At 39.5% G+C, this 23,199-nt stretch overlaps 1 protein-coding gene across 1 annotated transcript in view; it reads left to right on the forward strand.

Annotated features, from left to right (window-relative positions):
- dock8 (dedicator of cytokinesis 8) overlaps nt 1-23,199 on the forward strand; it is a 55,247-nt gene that overhangs the window by 254 nt on the left and 31,794 nt on the right. The window contains exons 2-8 of the mRNA XM_085367377.1: nt 12,177-12,276; nt 16,523-16,698; nt 17,095-17,166; nt 17,362-17,470; nt 20,948-21,157; nt 21,918-22,003; nt 22,530-22,596. Of these exons, the coding sequence (XP_085223503.1) occupies nt 12,177-12,276; nt 16,523-16,698; nt 17,095-17,166; nt 17,362-17,470; nt 20,948-21,157; nt 21,918-22,003; nt 22,530-22,596 (820 nt within the window). The remainder of the gene's footprint in view (nt 1-12,176; nt 12,277-16,522; nt 16,699-17,094; nt 17,167-17,361; nt 17,471-20,947; nt 21,158-21,917; nt 22,004-22,529; nt 22,597-23,199) is intronic.

Below are 23,199 nucleotides of genomic sequence, written 5' to 3' on the forward strand. Positions count from 1 at the left end.
TAAATGTAGAGAAATTATAATATAGTATTGGGGGCACGGTTTGGTTTGGTTTGGTTTAGTTTAGGAGTGAATGTGAAGTCTTACTTCCCCTTCAGGGAAGTCCAGAGTGAAGCAGGCAGCCACATGTTGTGAATGTCAATGCTGCAGGTTGATTCACTGTGTCCCGGGAAAGGCAGCCTGGAGGATTATAAACAGCCAACTTTACTGCAACTTTAAATGCTCAGAGAATTTATGGCAGGTTATGATTAACTTGTGTTAAGCTTACAGTGGCAGCCATGTGCTCAGTCGGTCATGCATGAATTTGTTTATTTCTTGCTCTTTATTTACATACATGTCAGATTTGAGCAGCATGCTGAGCTTTTATCACCAAGCTAAACGATTTGCACATTATTTATGTCACTTCCTCCTCGTGAGGATGCTGATTATATATATCTACTGTTACTAATGTGACCATTTCCTGTATTTTTGGAGGGCTGACTAGCTCATAGAGCTTGTATAAATGACTAGGGATGTGGTCATAGTTCCTGCTGTGACACTTGAGCAGGTGTGGAGGAAGTATGTACATGGAAGCCTATTGTGTACCATGCCTCCTGTGCAGTAGGGTCATTTAACAAAAATACACTATTTATCTACTGTGATGGAATATATTTATAAGGTTCTGTAGGGCCTCCTTTGAAATGGTAGAGGAGGTCAGTTTGTGTGGATCAGTTTAACCCTGAAAAGGTTTTTTGTTTTTTTTTGGTCATATACAGCTTTTAGAAGTTTTCATATGTGTAACGCTTAAAGAGCCATATAGTAGTAGCCATATTTTGTGAAAGATGAGCACACTGGTTACACCAAATGTTTGATACTGTCGATTGACAAATCACTTAGTCAAGAAAATCCATGTTCTTGTTTTTAATAGCCTGGAAGAATCATGACGACTTGCTGTGATGTGATGTGCTGAGCAGAGCTGAGCTCAGCTGCTAAGGGATGTGAGAGATCTTGGGTCACAGCCTGAATCTACTGATGAGCCAGCAGAGAGGCACTGATTAGTGGCTGCTGTACTGTAGCACCTTTTCATAGTAAAAGAGCAACGATGGAATAGATTAACACTCACTGTGATTAGATTTTGGATATTCTGCTGCTATTCAATGTGACATGAGAACCACATTGATTTATAACCCATATTATACTTAAGGGTTGTATCCTCCTGAAAGAATCTTATTGTTGTCGAGACTGAAGGCACTGATGCAGATACTTTAAATATCTGTTGTTATGTTTGCTTTCAAGTGCTTGTAGTTAAGGGGAGGGGGGGGGGGGGGCTGGCTGGGATTGAGTTTGTGCTGATGTCAGTATAAAGACTAAACAGGTGCTCGATGCAAGTGAAAAAGAGAACAGCAAAGTCGATCACGGAAATTGATAATGGTGGAAAATGCATGGTGAGGGGGAAATGCTTTTGAGTGGATGGCAAGTAAATGCTGAAAACACTGATGAAGATTTAACACAAATCTATGAGTTACACTGGCTGCTAACTGAGTTGGTTTTGAAATCTGATAATGAGTACAAACTACTGCACTCATTGTGGCTACCATGATACTTAACGTTGTTTGGACAATTGTTGGAGAAATTAAAGTTCAAATGCACTTGTTTGAAAAAGTGCAAGCTAAAGTCAGATGTGAAAGGGGGAAAAACCTAGAGAGCCATGCAAGGCAACATAGTCCATACATAAGCAGCTCACATGAACAAAGAGGAACAGTTGTCACAAGATGAACCTGATCTATGCTGTCTGTGCACTAGTAAGCTGTAAGACCTGTTATTTTCCATGTCAACAAATCAAATCCATATTTACTGAGTTCTTCTTGTATGTTACTTGTATTTTATATATTAATTATGAAGACTTCCTTCCTTGGCACCTCTTATCAGGATGGAGTGCGAAGGAAATCCTGCGACCTGGGACACTAAGTCACTCACTGGTTTTACTTCACTTTTTTGCTAATGGCAGTTTAAAATCAGGAAATGTGTGTTTCTTCATAAGCATATAAAAAAAAAAAGAGGAATGGAAAACTGCAGTGAAAATATGTCAGTCAAAAATATAACATGAGCTGAGTGTCCAGTTTTTTTGCATAGACTCTAGGTAGCTGCTGGACATTTAATATTCCGAGATTGAATGTGATTGGACTGAAGAGCATATGGTAACAGGTGTGAGGACAGCTGTAGATGCTGGGCCTCTGTCTTTCAATACGCTTCAGCGAGGAGGGGGGATCTAGATTGAATTTCATCTGATTTCCTCTGGGTTTTTTCGCTAATGACATCTGTGAACCTGCCTGTCTGTTGGTGGGCCACTGAGTTATGAGCCAGTGGAGTGTCAAAAAAAAGCAGTTTCCTACAAACTTTGGCTAAATGTGTGCAGATAAAGCAGTCGGACTAAGCTGGAAATTATAATTCCTTACAGCCAGTTTTTCATGCTTTGAGCCTGCCTGTGACCTGAGCCTTGCTAAATGACTGCTGTGTTTGTGCGTGCCTCCCTTTGACAGGAAGCTGAGTCGTGATTGTGCTGATAGCACTAAGGCCCATTAAGTCTGGAGACATATGATAGTATGAGATGCACACTGGGGGCATCCCTTTGGTCTGCTTTCCTGCTCTTGTCATTTATACCACACTTCTGTCTGTTTTCCTGTGTTTCCTCCCCTGCTCAGATTAAGGAAAAACACCGAGAGGAGGGAAAGGGTTTTAAAGGTTCAAGGATCTACCTATGTCTTGCTAATATAGATAATTTTATGCTTGGTGGGAGTAATCAAATTTGCCATCTCTGGGGCTTATTGATCAGAGATGTTGCTGTGAGGAAGGGGGTAGAAGCAGACTCTGTCTGAGAAACACTTGGGTATTGATTTCTAAAAAGCTGGAAGGAATACACCATATGCACACATGGCAAGTGGAGACCTGCAATGTATGACATAACAAAAAGGGGCCTACTTCTTTGGGGTAAAGGGTTCTTGCTCTACAAGTAGGTGTGGTGTGGGGATTAACAGTATTTCCTCACAGCAAGAAGGTCCTGGGTTTCCACCACCTGTCCTGTGTGGAGTTTGAATGTTCTCCCTATGCTTGTGAGGGTTCCCTTCAAAGACTGGACCTCAGAACTGCACAAGAATTACACAACTGTTGTGCCCACAGATAAGGAAATTCTCCCCCAGCATGATCTAATATAACTATACAAAAGTCTTGAGCCAAGCCTCATTTTGCTAGGAAAATTGGGACAGTAATTTGTTTAAGCTTAAGCTTAACAAGTCAATATTTAGTATGTCCACCTTTATTCTTCAACACAGCCTGAACTTACTTTAGCAAGCTTTCTTGCCATTTTGTTTAGCAGTCTTCGGGAAAAGTTCTTCAGGCTTCTTGAAGGACATTCGAAGCTCTTCTTTGGATGTTGTCTCTTATTCTGTTCTTTGTCAAGATAATAACACACTGCTTCAATAATGCTGAGGTCTAGGCTCTGGGGAGGCCAATCCGTGACTCAGAGTTTTCTATTTGTTTGGTATTATTGTCAAAGCTGATAAATTAAGCTGTCACCAATCAGATGCTTCCTAGATGGTACTGCATAGTGAATCAAAATCTGGTGGTGCTTTTCTGTGTTCATAATTCCATCCATTTTGACAAGATCTCTAACACCGACTGAAATTCGGCGCCAAATCATGACAGAGCCTCCACCATGTTTTACAGGCACTGTTGTACATATTGTGCACGTTGACCATTTGAACCACAACTTTAAAACTTAGAGTCATCACTTGGCCTTTTCTCCTTGTTTCCCTTGCTGAAGAATGACTTCTTGACTGCTGAATTTTATTTCCTATTACTCAAGGACTTAAACAGTATTTGAAAGTCATTATCTGCTGTAAATAGTTTTAAAAGCTTCTTCTATTGTGCTTTTGAGAGATTCAACTAAAGAACTGGGAAAGATTTGGTGTTTTTCTGACAGACTGAGTAATAAAGTACCCAAAAGATACAATTTAAAATTGAGTCTTTCCTAAGTTGTCTATTATGTGTAGGCACAACTTAAGGTCTCTTGAGTTAGGTACGTATGTTCGAATGATTCATACATCAGTGTTAAGTGGGTCAACAAATAAAACTTTCTGCTAAAAATGTTCAGATAAAAGAAATAGATTGAAAACTGTTGAAAAAGCAGATAATGTCCAAAGAAAAGGTTTAAAAGACCTTCAGAAAGCCTAGAGAGCTATTTTTCAAGACCATTAAAAAAAACTGCAAGAAAGTCTGGTTCCTTGGAAGCTAAATATAAGGAAAACAGGGGCAGCCCGAGACTTTTTACAGTACTCTATAATTGGTAAATGGTAAATGGTAAATGGCCTGCATTTGTATAGCGCTTTTCTAGTCCATAGGACCCCAAAGTGCTTTACACTACATTCAGTCATCCACCCATTCACACACACATTCACACACTGGCGATAGCAAGCTACATTGTAGCCACAGCTGCCCTGGGGCGCACTGACAGAGGCGAGGCTGCCGGACACAGGCGCCACCGGGCCCTCTGACCACCACCAGTTCCCCTGTGTCATCTGATAAAAGTAACCCATTGTTTACTGACCAATGAGGGGCGTACCTGACATCTTGTGTATATATTTAACCCACAAAGCAGCTTCAACAAAAATTATTTATGTCTGATAAATGATAAGATATTTAGCCTTGCTGTCCAGTCTCAGTGTCTTTGAAAAGGAGAATCTTATTTTTTCTTAAGAACAATGTCATTGTCATAGTATGACAGTGAAAATAATGCTGACAATATCGTAACAGCTGATCCATTAGGGAAGTCTTACAGACTGTAAATGTCTAATTATTCAAGCATGTTATCATTCACCAATTTTTTTTTTTGTCTAATAAGGTATGAACTAATCAACTGTGTTTATAATTGAAAAATATCAAAGCTGATTAATGATGCTAAGCTAGGGTTTTATTGTAATTGCAGCATTTTGTCTGCACAGTATGACTTGTGAGGCATTTTAAGCCCTTTTACTAACAAATAACATGATTATAGTGTGAGGCTTGTTGTGTCTTAGCACTGAGCCTGATCTCTCATCAGCAGTTCAACAGTGGCTTCATACTGACTCCCGGGGAGCAGCTGTTTTGATAGTGCCGTCCTCATCAGTGTTGATTAAATTTTCTAAAATCATCACTTGGGGAGGAAAAAGGCAAAGAAAACTACTTTTAATGATTGTCTTCAGGCTTTGTGTTTAGCTAGGAAAATGTTTTCTTAATAGTGATTCAAATGTCATGTCCCCAAAAGGAGAATTTATGAGAAGTTTTAATTGAGGTTTAGCGTGATCTAAAAAGCCTATAAGCATGTTTTATGTGTCCGTCAGTAACACTACAAACACACACAATAAGGTTACTCAAAGATATTAAGTTACATAGAAACTCAAACAATGTTTTCATATGCACTGTGGTAACCTGGTTACTGTAAAACTGAATATATATACAGTAATTCAGGCAATATAATGGTGAAATCACAAGTTACTTTTAGATTTTTAAAAAAAAAATATTTTATATTATTTTTTTAAGTTGCCACCTTGCTTTTTTGCTGCTTTTTGTACTGCATTGCACCTCAAATGCTTTCTATTTCATTTCTGCTTATAATTACACAATGAAATGTAGAATAAAGGAGGTTTATGACCCCAGAGTTGACAAAAATTATGCAAAAATGATGACAAAATTAGCAGTCGTGAAAAAGTATTAGCCCCCTTTCTGATTTCTTAGTGTTTTGCATATTTGTTATACTTGCATGTTTCAGATCATCTGTGGAACCATGCAGCTTCCACTTTGGATTTGGGACACAGACACCGTCTCTACTTTTAAGATCAGGCTTATCAAAAACACTCTCTCCTTTTTGATAAAGCATATAGCTGGGGCTGGATCCTCCCTTAGTTATGCTGCAATAGGCGTAGGCTCCTGGGGAATTCCCATGATGCATGAGTGTTTCTTCTTCAGTCACCTTTCTCACTCACTATGTAAATATAATTGAATTGAACTGAAATTGAGTTGTACAAAATGCAGTTTTTAAACTTAATTAAGGGAGAAAAGTTAACCAAACCTACCTGGTCTTGTGTGAAAAAGTAACTGCTTCTCTTGTTAAATAATGAATTTGATTAACCACATTTTTGTAAGGCTGAGTTTCCCTAAACACACTCGGGCCTGATTACTGGTGGACCTGCTGAATCAAGAAATCGCTTAAAGAGAACCTGTCTGACAAAGTGAAGCAGGCTAAAAGATCTTGAAAAGCAACACATCATGCCACGATCTGAAGAAAGACCTGAGAAACAAAGTCACTCTCTGTCAGTCTGGAAAGGGTTACAAATCAGTTTCTAAAACTTTGAGACTCAATTGAACCAAAGTGAGCGCCATTATACACAAATGGAGAAAACTTGGAAGAGTGGTGAAGCTTTTTCCAGGAGTGACCGGCCTACCAAAATTACTCCCTAACCCTAACCCCACGACGACTCATCCAGGAGGTTGCAAAAGAACCCAGAATGACATTAAAGAACCGCAGGCGTCACATGTCTCAGTTAAGGTCAGAGTTCATAGTTCCACGATTTTAAAAAAGAAAAAGAAAAAGAGAGGGACTATGGAAATGGCATCCATGGCAGAGTTCCAAGACACAAAACATTGCTGAGCAAAAAAGAACACAAAGGCTTGTTTCACATTTGACAAAAAAAAAGAACTTTTTGGAAGGTTTGAGGAAAGGAACATCATACCAAAAGTAAACTATGGTGCTGGTAGTGTGATGGTCTCGGGCTGTGTTGCTGCGTCAGTACATGGAAGACTTGCTGAATTCTGCTGTCTACCAAAACATCCTGAAGGAGAATATCTGGCCATGTGTTTGTAAACTCAAGCTGAAGTGCACTTGGGTTCTGCAGCAGGACAATGATCCAAAACAAACCACCAAGTCCACCTCTGAACAGCTTAAAAAAAACAAAGACTTTAGAGTGGCCTAGGTCAGTTCTGACCTGAATCTGATTGAGATGCTGTGGCATGACCATAAAAAGGCAGTCCATGCTCGAAAACCTTCCAGTGTGGCTGAATTACAACAATTCTGCAAAGATGAGTGGGCTAAATTTCCTCCAGTTATTGCAAATGCTTGATTGCAGTTGTTGTCGTTGTTGTTGTTAAGGGTGGCCCAACCAGCTATTAGGTTTAGGGGGCAATCACTTTTTTCACACAGGCCCATGTATTGTTTGATGATCTGAAACATTTAAGAGTGACAAATATACAAAAAAGAGGAAATCAGGAAGGGGGCAAACACTTTTTCACACCACTGTAGGTGCGTGATGTCTCCAAGATTGGATTAAATAGGAAATGGTGAATGCTTAAACATTGGAGTCTTTTGGATGCTTTTGATTCCTGGCATCCACAAATTCACCCCAGTAGGAGCCAGGCACCTTACATGATGGTGGTGGCTGAGAGTTTGTGTGAGTAGGTGAATGAAAATGTATTGTAAGGATCTAGCTAAGGTTAAAAGTAGGTATATACAGTAATGTGGAAAGGTCTTGAATCAGCCTTTAGTTCTTTAAACTTTACTAGGGAAATGGGTGCAGAGGTTTATTAAAACATCTGCAAATAAACATATTGTACAATTCTAAGAACTTGGAAAGTCAATATTTGGTATGAACATCTTTGCTGCCTGTTGTTCCGTTCTCAGTCATCATCGCTGCTTCAGTAATGTTGAGGTTTGAGCTCTGATCGATTTCCCTATGGGGAAATTGGCTTGCAGTGGAAGTCAGACATTTGTACACACCACATGAAAACAATCACATCAACATAAAACACAAGCACACAATATGCAGACATTTTCGCTCTTCCACACTAATTTGGCAACCTACATTGGTATCATAATTAAGCTGTTGCCACTCAGATACTTCCCTGTTGGTATTGCACGGTGGATCAAATCTGATGGTGCTTTTCTTAGTTCATAATTCCAATAATTTTGACAAGATCTCACACCATTAGCTGAAATGCACAAACCATGACAGAGTCTGCACTGTTTTACAGATGGCTGTAGACACTTAGAATCTACTTGTTTCCTCACCTTCTCTGTACATACTGACAATGACTCTAACCAAAAGTCATTATTATGCATTCAAAACTTTATAAAAACCTGTCACTGATTGTCAGCTACTTTTCCACTGAGACTATTTCTGATGGCGCATCAGCTTCATCAGATATAGTCTGAGTCCTGTTAAAGACATGACTTTTAGATACTGTTCATCTGTTGCAGTTTTATGTCTGCCACAGTTGTCCTCCAATTGTCTGGTTTCCTCAATTCTTTTTAAGAGTACAGTGCACACCATATTGATATAGGCTGCTAGTAACAAAGTGTCTAAAGATGATCTAGTGTCTGGTTACTTTTTTAGGGCAAGACATAAGAGCACAGTGGAAGTTGGCAGCACCACTGTTGGTATTCTCAGAGATCTCAGGCTTGCAGTTCTGTATGAGAAGCTGGTTTAAACCAAAGCTATTTCAGTACTTTTCTTTACTCAGCAGGATCTGATAGATTTGATGAAAGGTCCTACAGTGAACATTTTTTTGCTCTTAGAGTCTTGACTTTTATTCAACCCTGTTTATGAACTTTGCAGTGCTTCCAGTAGTGGCAAGTATTGCTTAAAATCAAATATTTGTCCCTTTATAAAGTTTTGTCTCTGGGTTGATCCACAAGAAGCAATTCCTTTTTCCAGGAATTGTGTCTTTATGATGTCTTACTAAAACCACAATCAGATACCAGTTTTTGCTAGATCAGTGATGCAAGCTGTTTTTGGTGTTATTTTGCTTAAGTGACCAAAGCTCTGTTTTTATCTTTCCTAACAAAAGCAGCTTTGGTTTTTTGTAGCAAAGGATGCCAAGACCCATCACCACTGAAGAGAGACACAGATGCTGTCTGCTGTGTCAAGCTGTTTGTGTAGTGGTAAAAAAAAATGCCTGCTTGGATCTGAATACTGTTTTACTTGCCTTGTCTTTTTATAGACGGGCATTTAATCTGTATCAGTGAATGCGTAGTAGCACATGGACCCATGTGCATATATTAGCTATACTTTATGTACAGTATGTGTTATTAGGTTGTATGAGCTAGAAAGTACCAATGGAAGATATGTAGAAATGGCACAAGTTAGAGTGGTTAAGGGCATGTCTTTATAAAGTCTCATGTAATGAGAAGGGTTATTACAGAGTTTATATCGTCTTGGGTATAAACTCAATACACCCACCAGACAATCTGCTTTTGGACAAAAAAGCCTCAGCCTTATTGGATTTTTTTATTAGTTTTGTCATGAAAATCTCAACAGTGGCTTATTCTGATTTCAAAGAGACAACATGACAGAAGAAGAGGCATTTGAGGTGGGTGATTTCTTTTTGTGTGTGTGTCACTTAGGTCTCCACAAATAGATTTTTTTTTTTTAAAGCTTATTATACTGCAGCCCCTTTTAAACCTCATCTGTGTATGCAGTTCTGACATATTACATACTAAAACTGTAACCTGGCACATTCCCTTTAAGGAGAGCGAACAGAGATTAGTTTATTGATATGGAGGTACAGGGTAAAGGTGTGTATGCGAGAGTCCTCCACAACCAGTGTCCACCGTGTTATCTTGCGAGGGACAAACATACTGCTCTACACTTGTTCACTAGATACCGCCATATGATTGTGTGCGTATACTGAGCAGACATGAGGTGTGAGCGTTTTTATGATATGTGTGTGTAACTTTGTAGACTATAATCAGGCCGCAGCTGTATTTTGACTTGCATAGTGGTTAAAATACATTTTAAACCATGAATGCAAAGCTTTTTTTTGCATTGCATTGGTGTTGCTGTTGCTAATCTGGTCAATTGATCAGCTGTACCTGTTCGTGTGGGTGTGTGTCCTCTAATCTGGCTCGTGTGATTATTTTACAAGCATATTGCTGCAATATGTGTTTGTTTTTTAATGTACACAATTAATTCTTTTTACTTATTGTGCAGCACCACTTTCTTAAAACTCTGTTTTAATGGCCGTGAGCAGCTAGCTATGGCTTTAAATAAAAATGCTGCTGCAGTGCTGGACTTTGGCCTTTGTGTAAATTTGTATACTGTTTTCCCACCCATGCCATGACCTTTTCTGGCATTCAGTTATTTTATTGACTCAGCATATTATGTGCTTTAGAGGGGGAGGAGAACGTGTTATAAACAGCATGACTGAAACAGGCTCGCTCAAGTATAGTAAACACATTCATAATAATAGTATGTCATGTTGTTAGCTCAGTACAGTTCAAAAGTCTTAATCCGCCTCTTATTTCCAAGCAGCCAGACTTTCTTGGAACTTTTAAAGCGTTCTTGAGCAATAGTTTTCCAGGCTGTCCAAGTTTTTTTTTTTGTTTTTTTTTTTGTTGGACATTGTCTGGTTTTGCAGTAATTTTTAGTCTAGTTCTTCTACCTGATGATTTTCAGAGGGATGGTGATAGGGGGAAAGGGGATGAACCAGTGAACCACATGAATCACAAATTAATTTGGTTTTTGCGTTGCTTGGCATATTGTGCATCGCCTCCTTAAAATATTTGGGGAAACTGGACAAGTGGAGGACAAAAGAAGAAGTGGCAGGCCTAGGGGACAATAGCTGCAGCAGATGAACAGTATCTGAAAGTCATTCCTTTAGGTAATGGGGAAAAAATCTAGTAAAGATCTCAAAGAGGGCCTGAGAGATGCCTCTGTCATGGTTTAGAGTTGCTTTTTAGCCATGGTGTTGGGGGTGGAATTATGAACACAGAAAAGTACCATCAGATTTTGATCCATCATGTAATGCCATCTTGAAAGTATATGATTGGCAACAACTTCATTTTTGATTACAATGAAACGCATTGCCAGTATAGTAAAAGCATACATGGATAGAAAAATACACAATAGAACATCATCAGTCATGGATCGTCCTCCCCAGTGCCAGGACATCAACATTATTGAATAAAGGTTTTCATGCCATGTATTGATTTTTAAGCTTATTAGAACTGTGCAAGCTCTGATTTTGCCTGATGTACTGTATTTACATGCATGTTTATGTGTTTCAGTACACCCCTGCACCCATTTCACATTTTCTGAGGAAATATAAAGAAATGGGGCTTGGCTCAAGCCTTGCACAATACTGTGTGTCATGTTGTTAGTATTCATATTATGCCAGTTTGTTTTTAAGCTTTGAAAATTGTACTTGTTTTGTAATTCTTTTTCGAAATTTCCATGAAAGTGCTCATCAGATTGTGCATGCTCCATGATTCTGTAGCTTCAGTGGTTTTGACATACTGGCATTCCTTTACAGCATTTGTTATTAGTTTGCGGTGATAATTAGTAACAGCGATGTTGTAACAATGGCCAAGGGGACTTACTGAACCCGTGAGACTGACCACAGGCGAAGCAGTCGGGAATGTGACCCATTTGCTCAAGTCTTTGCCCTCTAACGCTTCCCTGTGCGTCAGCGTTACAATAAACTCTTTCTGACGCTTGCATATGCAACAATACACAGAAAATGGAGTAAATTTAACAGAAGACGCACACGAGAAAACTCAAAATGACATATACTTACACATACATACACAGACTGGGGTTTTGTTACTGAGCTGCTGTTGCGCAGATTTGGGTGGGGCTCCAGTGATATGGTGGATTAATTAGAAATAAGTAACTAGTGTATTAGTGGCCGTATCATGGAGATGGAATGTGTGCAGAAAATCAGGGCACTGTTCTCCCTTCTTATTGGTAAAAGCTACAGGCAAACACAAACACCATCTACCCAACATATTTGAATAGTACTCCATTCTTGTGTCATGTTGATTTCCTGCTTGCTCTGACCCTTACAGCGGGACACCATATCATTCAACGCAAGCATGACAAAGCCTCTACACAGCCAGCAGCGGTGGGCTTCTGTAGAGAGTGAACAATAGTTGAATAGGAACACCATGGCTGGCCGAGTCGACTAAGAACAATTGCGGAATTGGTGCTGTTGCATCTGTCATTAAGATACACTATGTGTGCATGTGGTTGGAATTATACACAAAAGATGAGGTTGTAGAGTTTTTAATGCTTGTTTTAAAGCAAACATTCCCTTTAAAACAGCACACAAATATGATACTCTGGCTCATGAACACAAAACCTTATAAATCTGTGTTTTCTAACATTTTGTTTCAGGCACTCTTCTGCAGAGATCAGGAAACACTTTGGTGGGAACCATGGCTTGCATCACAGCCGAACCAACTCGAACGCTTCGGCCACAGTGTGGCTTACTGTGGTGAGTTTCCTTCTGTTAAAAGAATTCTTTTGCTTTTGGAGTTTAGTCTTTTGTTTTATTCAGCAGGAAATTGTCATATCATCCAGATTTGAACTGCAGGCAGATCTCAGGAAAGGAATGTTAGCAATATGAACTTTTTTTTTTAAGTATTTTTTCCCAGTTATGCTTATATTTCCTTATTCAAATGCGTAACATGTTAAGTGTGCTGTAATATTACATCTATATATTATTACTTCCCTTGTACCAGAGCAGTAGTGATGAAATCCTAGTTGAAGTGGGGGAAAAATCATGCTGTGACTAAAACATCAGTGGAGTGGCTTCCTCTTATGCTGCTTTAGTGATTCTGCTTATACCACTGGAGAGTTATAAGTGTATCATTTTCACATCCTGCCTTTGCTGTCATTAGCTCTGGGACTGTCTGACTCGGTGTGGTGTCTCACCTTGAAGATTATGCTTTGAATCCTGAAACAGTTCTTCTACAGCATGAGCTGCTGCTTTTGCAAAGAGCTGCCTGCATAGCCGTTTACACCGGCCTGACGCTGCTCTTTGGCTTAACATGCGTTGAAAAATGTAGCACATACTGAAAAGACTTGAAAGTCATTATGGCAGGTTGTTTTCTACTCTCCTCATTTGAAGCGTGACAGAGAACGATCCCTGCCCTCCAATGCCTACAGACAGAATGATGCACAGTAATCCTTTGCGGGGATTTGCTCCCGCTGCACTCTCTGTAGTACCCTCTGAACCTCTGTCTCTGCCTCCCAGCTTTATATGTTCTGCTCTCAGTCTTCTCGCTTTTCGTCTATTTCTGTCTTTTCCTCGCATCTTTTCTTCTGTGTCGCCCTACATTTCTCTCATGTAAAGTTTTCTAAAGCTTGCAGTTGTTAAGTTTTGTGACATATATTTGTGTTTGAGTGACAGAGCTTAAACCCTTAAATAATGTTTTTTTGGGCTGTTTTTTTTTTTTTTTTTTTTTTTTTTTATATTTTAGTAATGATTCTTGAGCTTTCTGGCTGACAGGTCTTGAGGAGAAGTACTTGAGCCAGCTGTCCTGACCCGGCTTGTAGCATGCAGCATGGTTAATCTGTAACCTGCTTGAGAAATGGGTCAGTGCCTTGGATACTGACAGGCACTGGATGGGCGCTGCCTACCTTGCAGCTTATCCAGGCAAATCTTCAATATGTCCGGATTTGGGATGCGGGAGAGGATTTTTAATACCATAATCTCTGGGATGATAGTTTTACATTATTCAGCAGTCCCGTCTAGCACAGGGATGAGGGAGGGGTGCTTGTTGCTGCAGTTGTTATGCGGATCACTACGTTAATATTGACTGAACCTGAGTTGAAACTGTTGCCTGGTCAGAGACATTAACAAATTTAAAAGCTTGCAGTCCGTGTGTGTGTGTGTGTGTGTGTGTGTGTGTGTGTGTGTGTGTGTGTGTGTGTGTGTGTGTGAGCAGCATGCACATGTATGTATCTCTAGTTTCTGTTCCTGTCTGTTGAAACACCAGTTGATGGAGGGACGCCTTGCTGATGTCACTTCCTTCAGTGTTTTGTGGTTTTGTCCCTTTCAGCTGAGAACTGTAATGTCTAAAACTGATGTCTAAACGTTTTGTGGGTCTCTAAACAGTCAGGCTCCAATTAAAGCATTGACTCTGTGGCTTCTGATTTATTTTTGCTAATGCTGATGGTTTTCTTTAAGCTTCTAGGTCTATGAAGCCCACTTTAAAGGGGTTCTGTGCATTGCACTGTGGCTTAGTTTCACTCAAAAGCACTGAGCGCCAGTAGGTACACAGTGTAGGTTCCCCATATCCGGAGTGCGCCATTTTGTACACTTCCTTTTTATGGTGTTCAGTTTTCAGCAGGGTAAGTTTGCGATGTCGGCTTGAGCTCAGTCTTTTTGTGAAACTAGAGTGAGATTTTGCTCACATATCTTCTGTCATGTTTACTGTAGCTTTATTTTCTCTTGGGTTCTTTACATCTGTTTCTTTTTTCTGTGTTCCTCCTGTATATCGACAGCAGTAATGTGCTTCTAAAAATGGTCATTTTTACATGAAAATGCTTTATTTGTTTTTTTTGTTTTTAAAAAAGCTTGTCTTATTTAATCATTTGTGCACATTCTTCACTGAGTTTTGTCACATCTTCCAGCCGTTCATGGTTTTCACTGCAATTATTGCACCTGTGATCAAGTTTGTCAAAAACGTCTGGTGGCTGTTGGCTTTGCAAGGAAAGCTGGATTCTTGCTGGCACCTCTGATGACTCCACAGAGCAGCAGGCACTGATCAGAGGCATGCATAGATTTGCATTCATTTGTTTTTGTTAGCCTCCATACCAAACAAGAAAAAGAGGCCATGTTACAATGATTCTTTGAACTTTGAGGCATACAGCCAGAGAAATGCACATGGAGTCAGATGAAGTTTGCTACTATACTGAGGTTGTCCTCTGTAGAGAGGAGGAGTTAGTTTTTTTTTTTATACCGGAGCCCTCTCATTTAAAACAATAATGATATAGTTCTTCCTTCTGGCTGTCTGTGTATTCTTTTGTCATGTGTTGCATGCTAAGCATTAATAATCGGCCGTGTGCAACAACATGCTCGTCGTTGCTTAGTGGAGGAAAAATATCCCTTAGGGTGGGTTGATGTGCAAAAACATGTCTGAAGGCAAATGGAATTTGCTCAGCTTTTAAAAGTTAAGCACAGCAGTGACTCATGTTTTTCTGCAGGTATTTCCACCTCTTATGTGTATACATGTTATCTTTTACTGTCTATACCAGTAGCTGGTTTGGCCCCCTGTTTCCTGTCTGCCTGAAGACACACTTTCTCTCACAGTTTTTGACAGGCTATCTGTATTTTACCTGTATGGGACAGTCCGCGTGACTGAAAGCTGAAATATTCTTCTAAAAAATGTCTGACTGTTCTTGTTCAAATTCATACTCTTAGAATGGCTTCCTTTTATTGTTCATCAGTTTTGGGGGTTTTTCTTTTTAGTAATTTTTCATTATGACATTTAGCCCATTTCCATGGCTCAGATTAAGCACAGTCACTAAAAATATTTCCATCAACAACAAAAACAAAACTAAAAAACTAAAAAAAAAAAAAAAAAAGCTTTCCGTCTGGGACTAGGCTTAAAATTGGTCTGGAAAATGTAGCCATTATAGGATATGGTTCTAAACCTTTGTCCTACCTCAGCTTACCCCTGATGATTATCAGATTGGAGGTCTGCCCAGTTTGCTGCAGTGACACCTGCTCCATGCAGGTTCCTTTTTTGTTTTTTTTGTTTATGTGTGGAGGGATGGGGGATGCAGTGCACACACACCAACGCACATAGACTCATCGGTCTCTGTGTGAGCTGTAGACGCCACCATGCAAAGTGACAGGTCACTTATGCATCGCCGTCGTGTCAGCCGTCCTCAGTCTCGCCTCGTTCTCTTTATCCCCGCTTCCTTTGATTTTAATTATAGAATTCTTTGTCTGTAGCAATGCACGACAAAAAAGGATGTGTGGTGCGCTATCTCATCAGTTGTGCTTCCCCCCCCCCCCCCCCCCCTTTGGTACACTTTCTAATGATTATAAAAGCTCATCTGTGTCAGAGTACAGATTTGTTAAAAGGCTTAAATATGAAACTTTCAACCCATTTATATTGTACTTTGAAACCACTACAGCTTTGCTTTTGTCATGATCTGATGTAGTAGAGATGGAGTTACAGTTTCTGTCTAAAAATAGGATTTAAAAAAACACACACAAACAGCCTGAATGCCAGCTTGTTCCGGTTTCCGCTTGTGTAAGTCCCTGTGTCTTTTGTTCTCAGACAGGTATGAGGTATTAGAAAATATTCATGATTCAACATGTTTGGTTATGCTTCCCTTTTTCTTCTCTGTAGTGTGTCTGAATTTGACAAATGGCTGTATAAACTGTAAAATGAAAAGTGTTTGGTTTTCCATTTTGCTTCTTGTAAAAGCTTATAGTTAGGGCTGGATCAGATAACCGTGAACCAGTGTTTAGATACACTGCAGTATTCCTGCAATAGGACTCTCTATAAGTTTACACATCACTCTGCATGTAATCATTAGTTATTATTCATTTGTTGCTCTCTTCCATAGTGTCCTCTTTGTCTTGTAGGATAGCACTGGTGGTTGCCAGTATTTTCTAGATATTTAATTTTAATGTTGTTTTTTTTTCTGATATGTATTCTCACTTTTTTTTTCCATCTTCCCAATCCCAATATTTTCTCCATCATTCTTCGATTCTCCAGCCTCAGACGTATGATGCAGTGGAGCCCTTGGACCTGGAGGAATTCTTCATGTCGCAGTTAAAAAGTGGAGACTCTGCCCTGATGCAGGAATTTGGAGACTTTCCTGATGATGACCTGAAGGTGGAGCAGGTGGAAAAGGAGTGTCGCACTATTCGACACTCTGTCCCAGAGGATGGGTATGTTACAGGCCAATGATTGTTAAATAAGAGGATAATTTATGAGTCAATTAACATGGTTTTCTAGAGCTCACAAAAAGCCAAAAAGGACAGCGTTTTTTACTGACAGGTTTCTCTGAATGTCTTAAAATATTGATTAAACTGATGTTCAGAGGTGGGTAACAAGCCTTTATTCATCTTCCAAAGAAGTTTAGCAGATTGTTTTGTAATAAAATAAATATTTAGACTGTCTCCCCAAATTCATTGTAAAACAACTTTCTGCACGTTATCTTTGCTTATTCAGAGTATTCACAACGTGACCATGAAGTCCAAATTAAGACAGGAGAAGAATTCAAAGTTTTCAGCTGCTTGCATGTGTCTGCATATCTCATTGTCCTCATCCTTATCTCTTAACAGAGTGGAACTAGATCCGCATGTAAGAGACTGCATAAAGAGTTACACCCAGCCGTGGCTCGTCGTCTCCAGAAGGTAAAAGACTGCGTGTCCTATCTGATACATTCTTATGTTTACATGTTTCCTACAAAGACTCTCATATTCACTGCACACATGCACTGCATAATGCTTCAGTGTTGTTATCCAGACTGGTTCAGAGGTCTTTTAGTTAACCATGAATGCCCTTTTTTGTGTTTTTGTGTCTTTTCTGTCTTATGTGTATGCATGAAGATGCCAGGGGGATGGCTGGAGTGTGTATTCAGAGCGAACTGGCCTACACAAACTTCTTCGGAAACAGACCTTTGAGTCGGATTTTCAGCCAGAAAATCAAGAAAAAACGGTAAGAAACACAAACACACAGTCATGTGCTAAAGTTTTAGTTTAGAGGTTCGGATAAATAACCCAATAAATATTGAGTGTAAGTACCCTTTTACTTAGCCTCTGTCTTAACCAGCACCCTGTTACTCAATGAAGGAGCCTTCCTCCTGTTCAGTGTTGCGTGCAGCATACTATGAAGAAACAAGTCCTCACTGATTTCCTTCTCGGCCTCTTGTGTGCAGCGTGATGCTTCAGACATGCATTGTTGCTGTAGTCTCAGTTTACAGTTAGGTCGTCACATCTGATTTTGCTTGTTATTATAGAAACAGGTTTTTGACTAGATGGTGTTGCTTTGGTTTGTTGGTTATTACCACTTTAGACGGTCAGAACAACTGTGTAATTTGTCTATCTGCAGTTGTGATGTAACTATTATTTGCTGAACAACAGCCAGCAGTGAGAGATGGTTTAGTTTAGTGGGTTTTTTGTTTTTTTGTCTAGCTAAGCTAGAATATGAGAAAGTTAATGACTTTCCAATCTAAATACTGACAAGAAATGGAGTAAGTGGATTTCCCCAACAGCTTAATGCTATTTTTAAGCAGAACTACAAGAAAAGTTACTTGCCACAACTTGTCCTTGAATGACAGTGCGTTGGAACTCTGATAAAGTGACTTCTGTGTGGCAAAGACATTGTAGTGAGAGCAGTATGGTAGTCCATACTGATCAAGGCTTGGGAGACAATTGTTGGTGTGAAATGTGAGGCTGGGGGGAGACTGGGTTGGGAGACTGAGCGGGGAGTGGGTGGGGGTTGCTTTAATAGAGAACACAACAGTGTGTTGTTATTCACATCACTCTTTTTTTACCCTACACAGTGGCTCTTTTAAGTTTAGTGCACCACAGCCCTGTTGTATTATATTCAGCATTTTTCAGATCAGTAGCTGCCATCCAAGTGTTTGGATCTTTCATTATGGATCCTTGCCTCAGTCCTTCACTGAGCCAAGTTCACATCCTCTCTGTGCCCTCTCAGTCGCTTATTTGTCTTATAGTGGCCAAATCCCAGCTCCCAGAATCACACAGTCGCGGCCAATCCAAGTCCCAGCCAGTGCCACTCCCAGTTCCTGGCCCAGCCATCCCTTAGCCCCAGCCAGTCTCTTGTTGCTTCATCCTGCCAATTCTGACTAATTACCCAAACCAAAAGGCCCTCATTACTGCTGTAGGCTTCCCATGATCTATATGCCAGAATGAGAGTGACAGAGAGGGGAAGAACAGCTCTATTGTCCTTCAGCACTTAATAGTTCTCTTCTATGGACCAGTCTGCTTTAACAATCATGGCGTGATGGACTCTTGGAGCCTCAACATTGTGAAGCTTAAGCAGACTGGAAACTCAGTCCTAGCCTGTGGTGTGAGAGCTGGGATATGAATTTGATGGATGATAGGAGTGAAAGAGACAAGGAGAACGGGTGGCAAGAGGGACTGCTCAGATCAGGATGCAGCTTGGGAGCAGTGAGGTTATGACCTGCAATCTGGCTAAAAGGTCATATGACAATTTTTGGGGTTAGAATCTTGAACTCGTGTCATTATAATTACGGTTGTGCATACGTGCTTGCCTGGATACAAAGGCTATCGCTTCAACTCAAGGTGAAAAGCTCAATTCGCAAATCTTGACACAGGAAATGGTTCAGGGCTGAATGAAACCCAGGCCCCTTGCAGCCCTTTGGCATATGGGTTGCTTGCTCAACTGAGTTAGCTACAGCGGTGCCCCACCATCCTGTTTTTTGGGGGTTTTTTTGTAAATATTCCAACTACAGGCAGTGATTCATATCCCGGGCACTCTAATGCTACTTTTAGGAAATTTGATTTCTTTGCAGATATTTACTTGGCGACAGGGGGTTTTATTGTTTGTTTTTGTTTGTTTGTTTTTTTTTTGTTTTTTTTGTTTTTTTTTGTTTGTTTTTTTTAAATGAAATCATTGATCCATTTGAAGAGGTTATACACCAAATTAAGTTACTTTTGTAGGTGGACTTCCTTATCGTGCAATGCCTTTCTGAGAGACCTCCCACTTATGATTTCTTACTTGAACCATAACAGCAGATCAAAAAACATGATTTCAATGGGGGAAAAAATCTGATCATGTGATCTCCTTGTGCAGTCAGGCTGGTTTTGGTTTTTTTTGTGGGGTTTTTTTTTTTTCTGATTCTGGTTTAGGTGGAGGCATTGATGCCTAAAGAGTTTTTAACATGTAAGAATCTCTTATATGCCAATTAAAACTGCTAAAAAACAAAAACTATAAAAGGTTGACCCTTTTTTTTTTGGAGTAATAAACGAAGAAGCTTGCGGTGCATTTTAGAATACTTGACTGAATATAAAGTTTTACATACAACATTGCTCACAACTACTCAATAGGTCTCCCTCTGGATGCACAGAATGTGTCAGTACAATAGTCAAATTCATCACACACTTTTGTGAGCAGTTCTGGTGTCAGTGCAGCCATTGCTGTTTTTATGCCATCTACCAGAATCCACTCTTTCTGACAGTACGTGTTTCGATCATTACTAGTGAATGGTGGCGGGATTAAAGCACTTTTGAAATCAGATTATTTTTAATACACTTCATTTTTTTTTAAAAATTAGACAACATATTCAGATGCTGTTTTTTCAAAAGGCTTCTGAGCACATTTATGAATCACATCACATCTAAGTGTCAAAATTATGCCGCTTTTTCTAGCTCTGGGTTAGCTCAGTTAGCTCAACCCTCTATGCTGTTCTCACTTTTGTTGAAAAACCCAAAGGCCTGTTGGGAGATCTGATTACAGAATTTGATTAACTCATTTAAAATTCTGTCAATATCATATCAGGAATGATGAGTAACTTATACCTCATTACCTTCTGGCCCTTTGTTACTGATTGGCTGGTCAATTTTTATGTATCAAATATTAAAAAAACAAAACAAAGCTTCTTGTTCATAAAAAATTAAGGATTAGTTATACACACCTGCTGAATATTGTGAAGTAACTCAAGTCATTTTACTCTCTTTTAAATACAGTGAACATAAGCACAGCTATATGCTGTGTCTTCTATACTGAGTAAGCCTTGTTTAGAAAAGTACAAGAGCCTGTCATTGTCTCAATCTAAAACAGAGGCTGTCTAGACTGACTAAATGCCTGTTTTGTTGTGTCCGCTGACCACGTAATAGTGGAAGCTCTATTTTTAATACAGTGCATGTTGATGATGGTTGATAAAATGCTTTTCCAGCACGGTGTTGATATGCTGTTGTTACAAACAAGGTTTGAGGTAAATGCATGGTTGTCTTTTTCTTTAAACCAAGGGTGAACAACATGTGTCTACTAATCTTGTTCCTCTGGATATTATAGTCCCATAATTTGGCTTTCCTTGTGCTTTCCTGCCTTTTTCTTCCACTTCCTTGTGTTTTCATTTTATTTAATTCCTCTCCTCCTGGCCATGACATGACCCTTACCCCTGCTCTTATTCTGTCATTGCTCCAGGTCAAGTCACCAACTCTAGCAACGTTGACAGATGACTCTGGCCACACACTGACCTCCTCTGACTTTAACTTGCGGTGCCTGACTCCAGACAAGAGAGTTGAGGGTCTTCTGGCTTTCAGCAGCCATGAAGAGCTGGATCGTTTAAACCAGGAAACACGGCAAGGGAACAGACACCCTGAGCTGTTTGCGCTCTACCCACCACCTGATGAGGTGAGATATAAAAACAAAGTTGTTTTTTTTTGTTTGTTTTTTTTTCCATTAATATTTCAGCTGCTGCGTTTGCCTTTCATGATAGTTGGGATCTGCAAAAATTACCAAAAATCGAACGGATGTACAACCACTTCTTTCAGATAGTAAATAGAAAGTTTTTATTTTAAGACATCTAAAACTGAATAGTAAATAGAAAATACTCTTTTTTTTTTTTTTTTGACTACACAAATTCATAAATGATACAAAAACTAATAAAATTGTGACTGGAAAATTGTAATGCACATTTTCACTAAGATTTTATAGACTGCCAGTTACAAATAATCTATAATGAAACTAATAAGAGTTGCAGCCCTTTCTCGTTTTTCATAATATATTAAATACACATCTGAAACCTTAGGTGCCCACACAGGGAGCAATATGCAATGAGCTTGGGGACTTTCCAGTTCTCTGTTGCCTAGGTAACTCTCTAATGTATTTACTACCTGGTTACATGATGATCAGTGTATCCTGCACTCTCATTGGTAATAACTTTAGTTGCTCGTCTCGAGGTTGAGAAGAGTTTATCCGGGAAGTTGCCTGTAGTTGCTTAAAGTTCACAAATATCACTGACTTTCTATGGTCTCTGGTTGTTATATTGCTGCAGATCGCTTCCTGTGTGGACATGACTTGTGTTCTTAATTTCGCTTCTTCTCCATCCACAAGCATCTGTGCTTAGTTAAATCTTTATTTTTTTAAACATATTTCTGTAAATATCTTACAGGAAGATACAGTGGAAATCCGTCCTGTTCCCGACTGCCCCAGAGAACACATTGGAGAGCGCGTTATGATCAGATGCCAGTCTATAAAGTATGTCATACGTTTTCATTATACTGTAGTAGGGAGAATAGTCTTGTAGTTTAAACAGCTGCATAGCTGAGTAGTTGTTTAAGTTATGGATGGAGGATTATGTGAGGGTGGAGGAGTGTTGTTCGGCAGTGGTTGTTTTCCAGAAACTCTCCGTCCCTCCCTTTCTCTGTGGGATTCTGTCTCTTTTGCTCCTTCTTTCATTCGAACACATGCAAATGCACTTTTCCTGCATTATAGTCTTGATCTTCGTCATCCTTGTATAATTCGTACAGTTGCCAAATATTTGAGTTGAACTGCTTGCGATGCTTTGGCAACTTTTCTAATCCTTTTAACCCTCAGTTCAAGCGCATCATCACTTCCTCTAACTAATTTGTGTCTAACAGGAATTAAAATTCCTGAAAAATCAGTAGAATCAAAAACTGATGGAAAGCTAATTGAGGAAAAAAAATGAGGATTTGTATTCAGGATTTGCATCTTCTCCTGCGATAAAACTCCTAATCTAATTTTCCTTTGTGCGGCCTTTTAGGTTTGAAATAGAAATTGAACCCATATTTGCCACCATGGCACTGTATGATCTGAAAGAGAAGAAAAAGGTGAGCAAACTTTTTTCACTGTCAAATTCACTTTTTTTTTTTTAATGTTATACAAAATTGTGTGTGTGTGTGTGTGTGTGTGTGTGTGTGTGTGTGTGTGTGTGTGATAAGCAACAAAGAATAACAGTAAAAAAACACTTTCCTCAGTCTTGGGACTCTCTGCTTGTTTGCATACTTGCTGTGTATTTTAGCATTTTCTCACACAGCTGGGAGAAATAATTATTTTATCCCTGGCTGAATATGTATGTTTGGTCACTTTAAAAGAAATTAATAGTCTCTCATTTTTATGATAGTTTCATTTTAGCGGAGAGAAACTGAATATCAACCAAAAATCCCCCCCAAAAACCCCACCTTGACAGAATTCTGCTCCCACAGTCAACCAGTCCATTACATCTATTGCTTGTTATATGTATAAAGCACACCTGTCCACAAAATGAGCTTCTTCCATTCCAACCTCTCCATCACGATTGGGCAAGACCAAAGAAATGTCAAAGGATGTCAAGGACAAGACTGTAGACCTTCACAAAGCTGGAATGGACTATGAGGCTGTCAACAAGAAGCTTAGTGAGAAGGTGACAACTCGTGGTGCGACAATTCGGAAAG

Source organism: Diplotaxodon limnothrissa, linkage group LG12 (genome assembly GCF_057381915.1).
Source record: "Diplotaxodon limnothrissa isolate DT_005_m linkage group LG12, D_limnothrissa_male_GT1.1, whole genome shotgun sequence".
In the NCBI taxonomy this organism is placed as follows: domain Eukaryota; kingdom Metazoa; phylum Chordata; class Actinopteri; order Cichliformes; family Cichlidae; genus Diplotaxodon; species Diplotaxodon limnothrissa.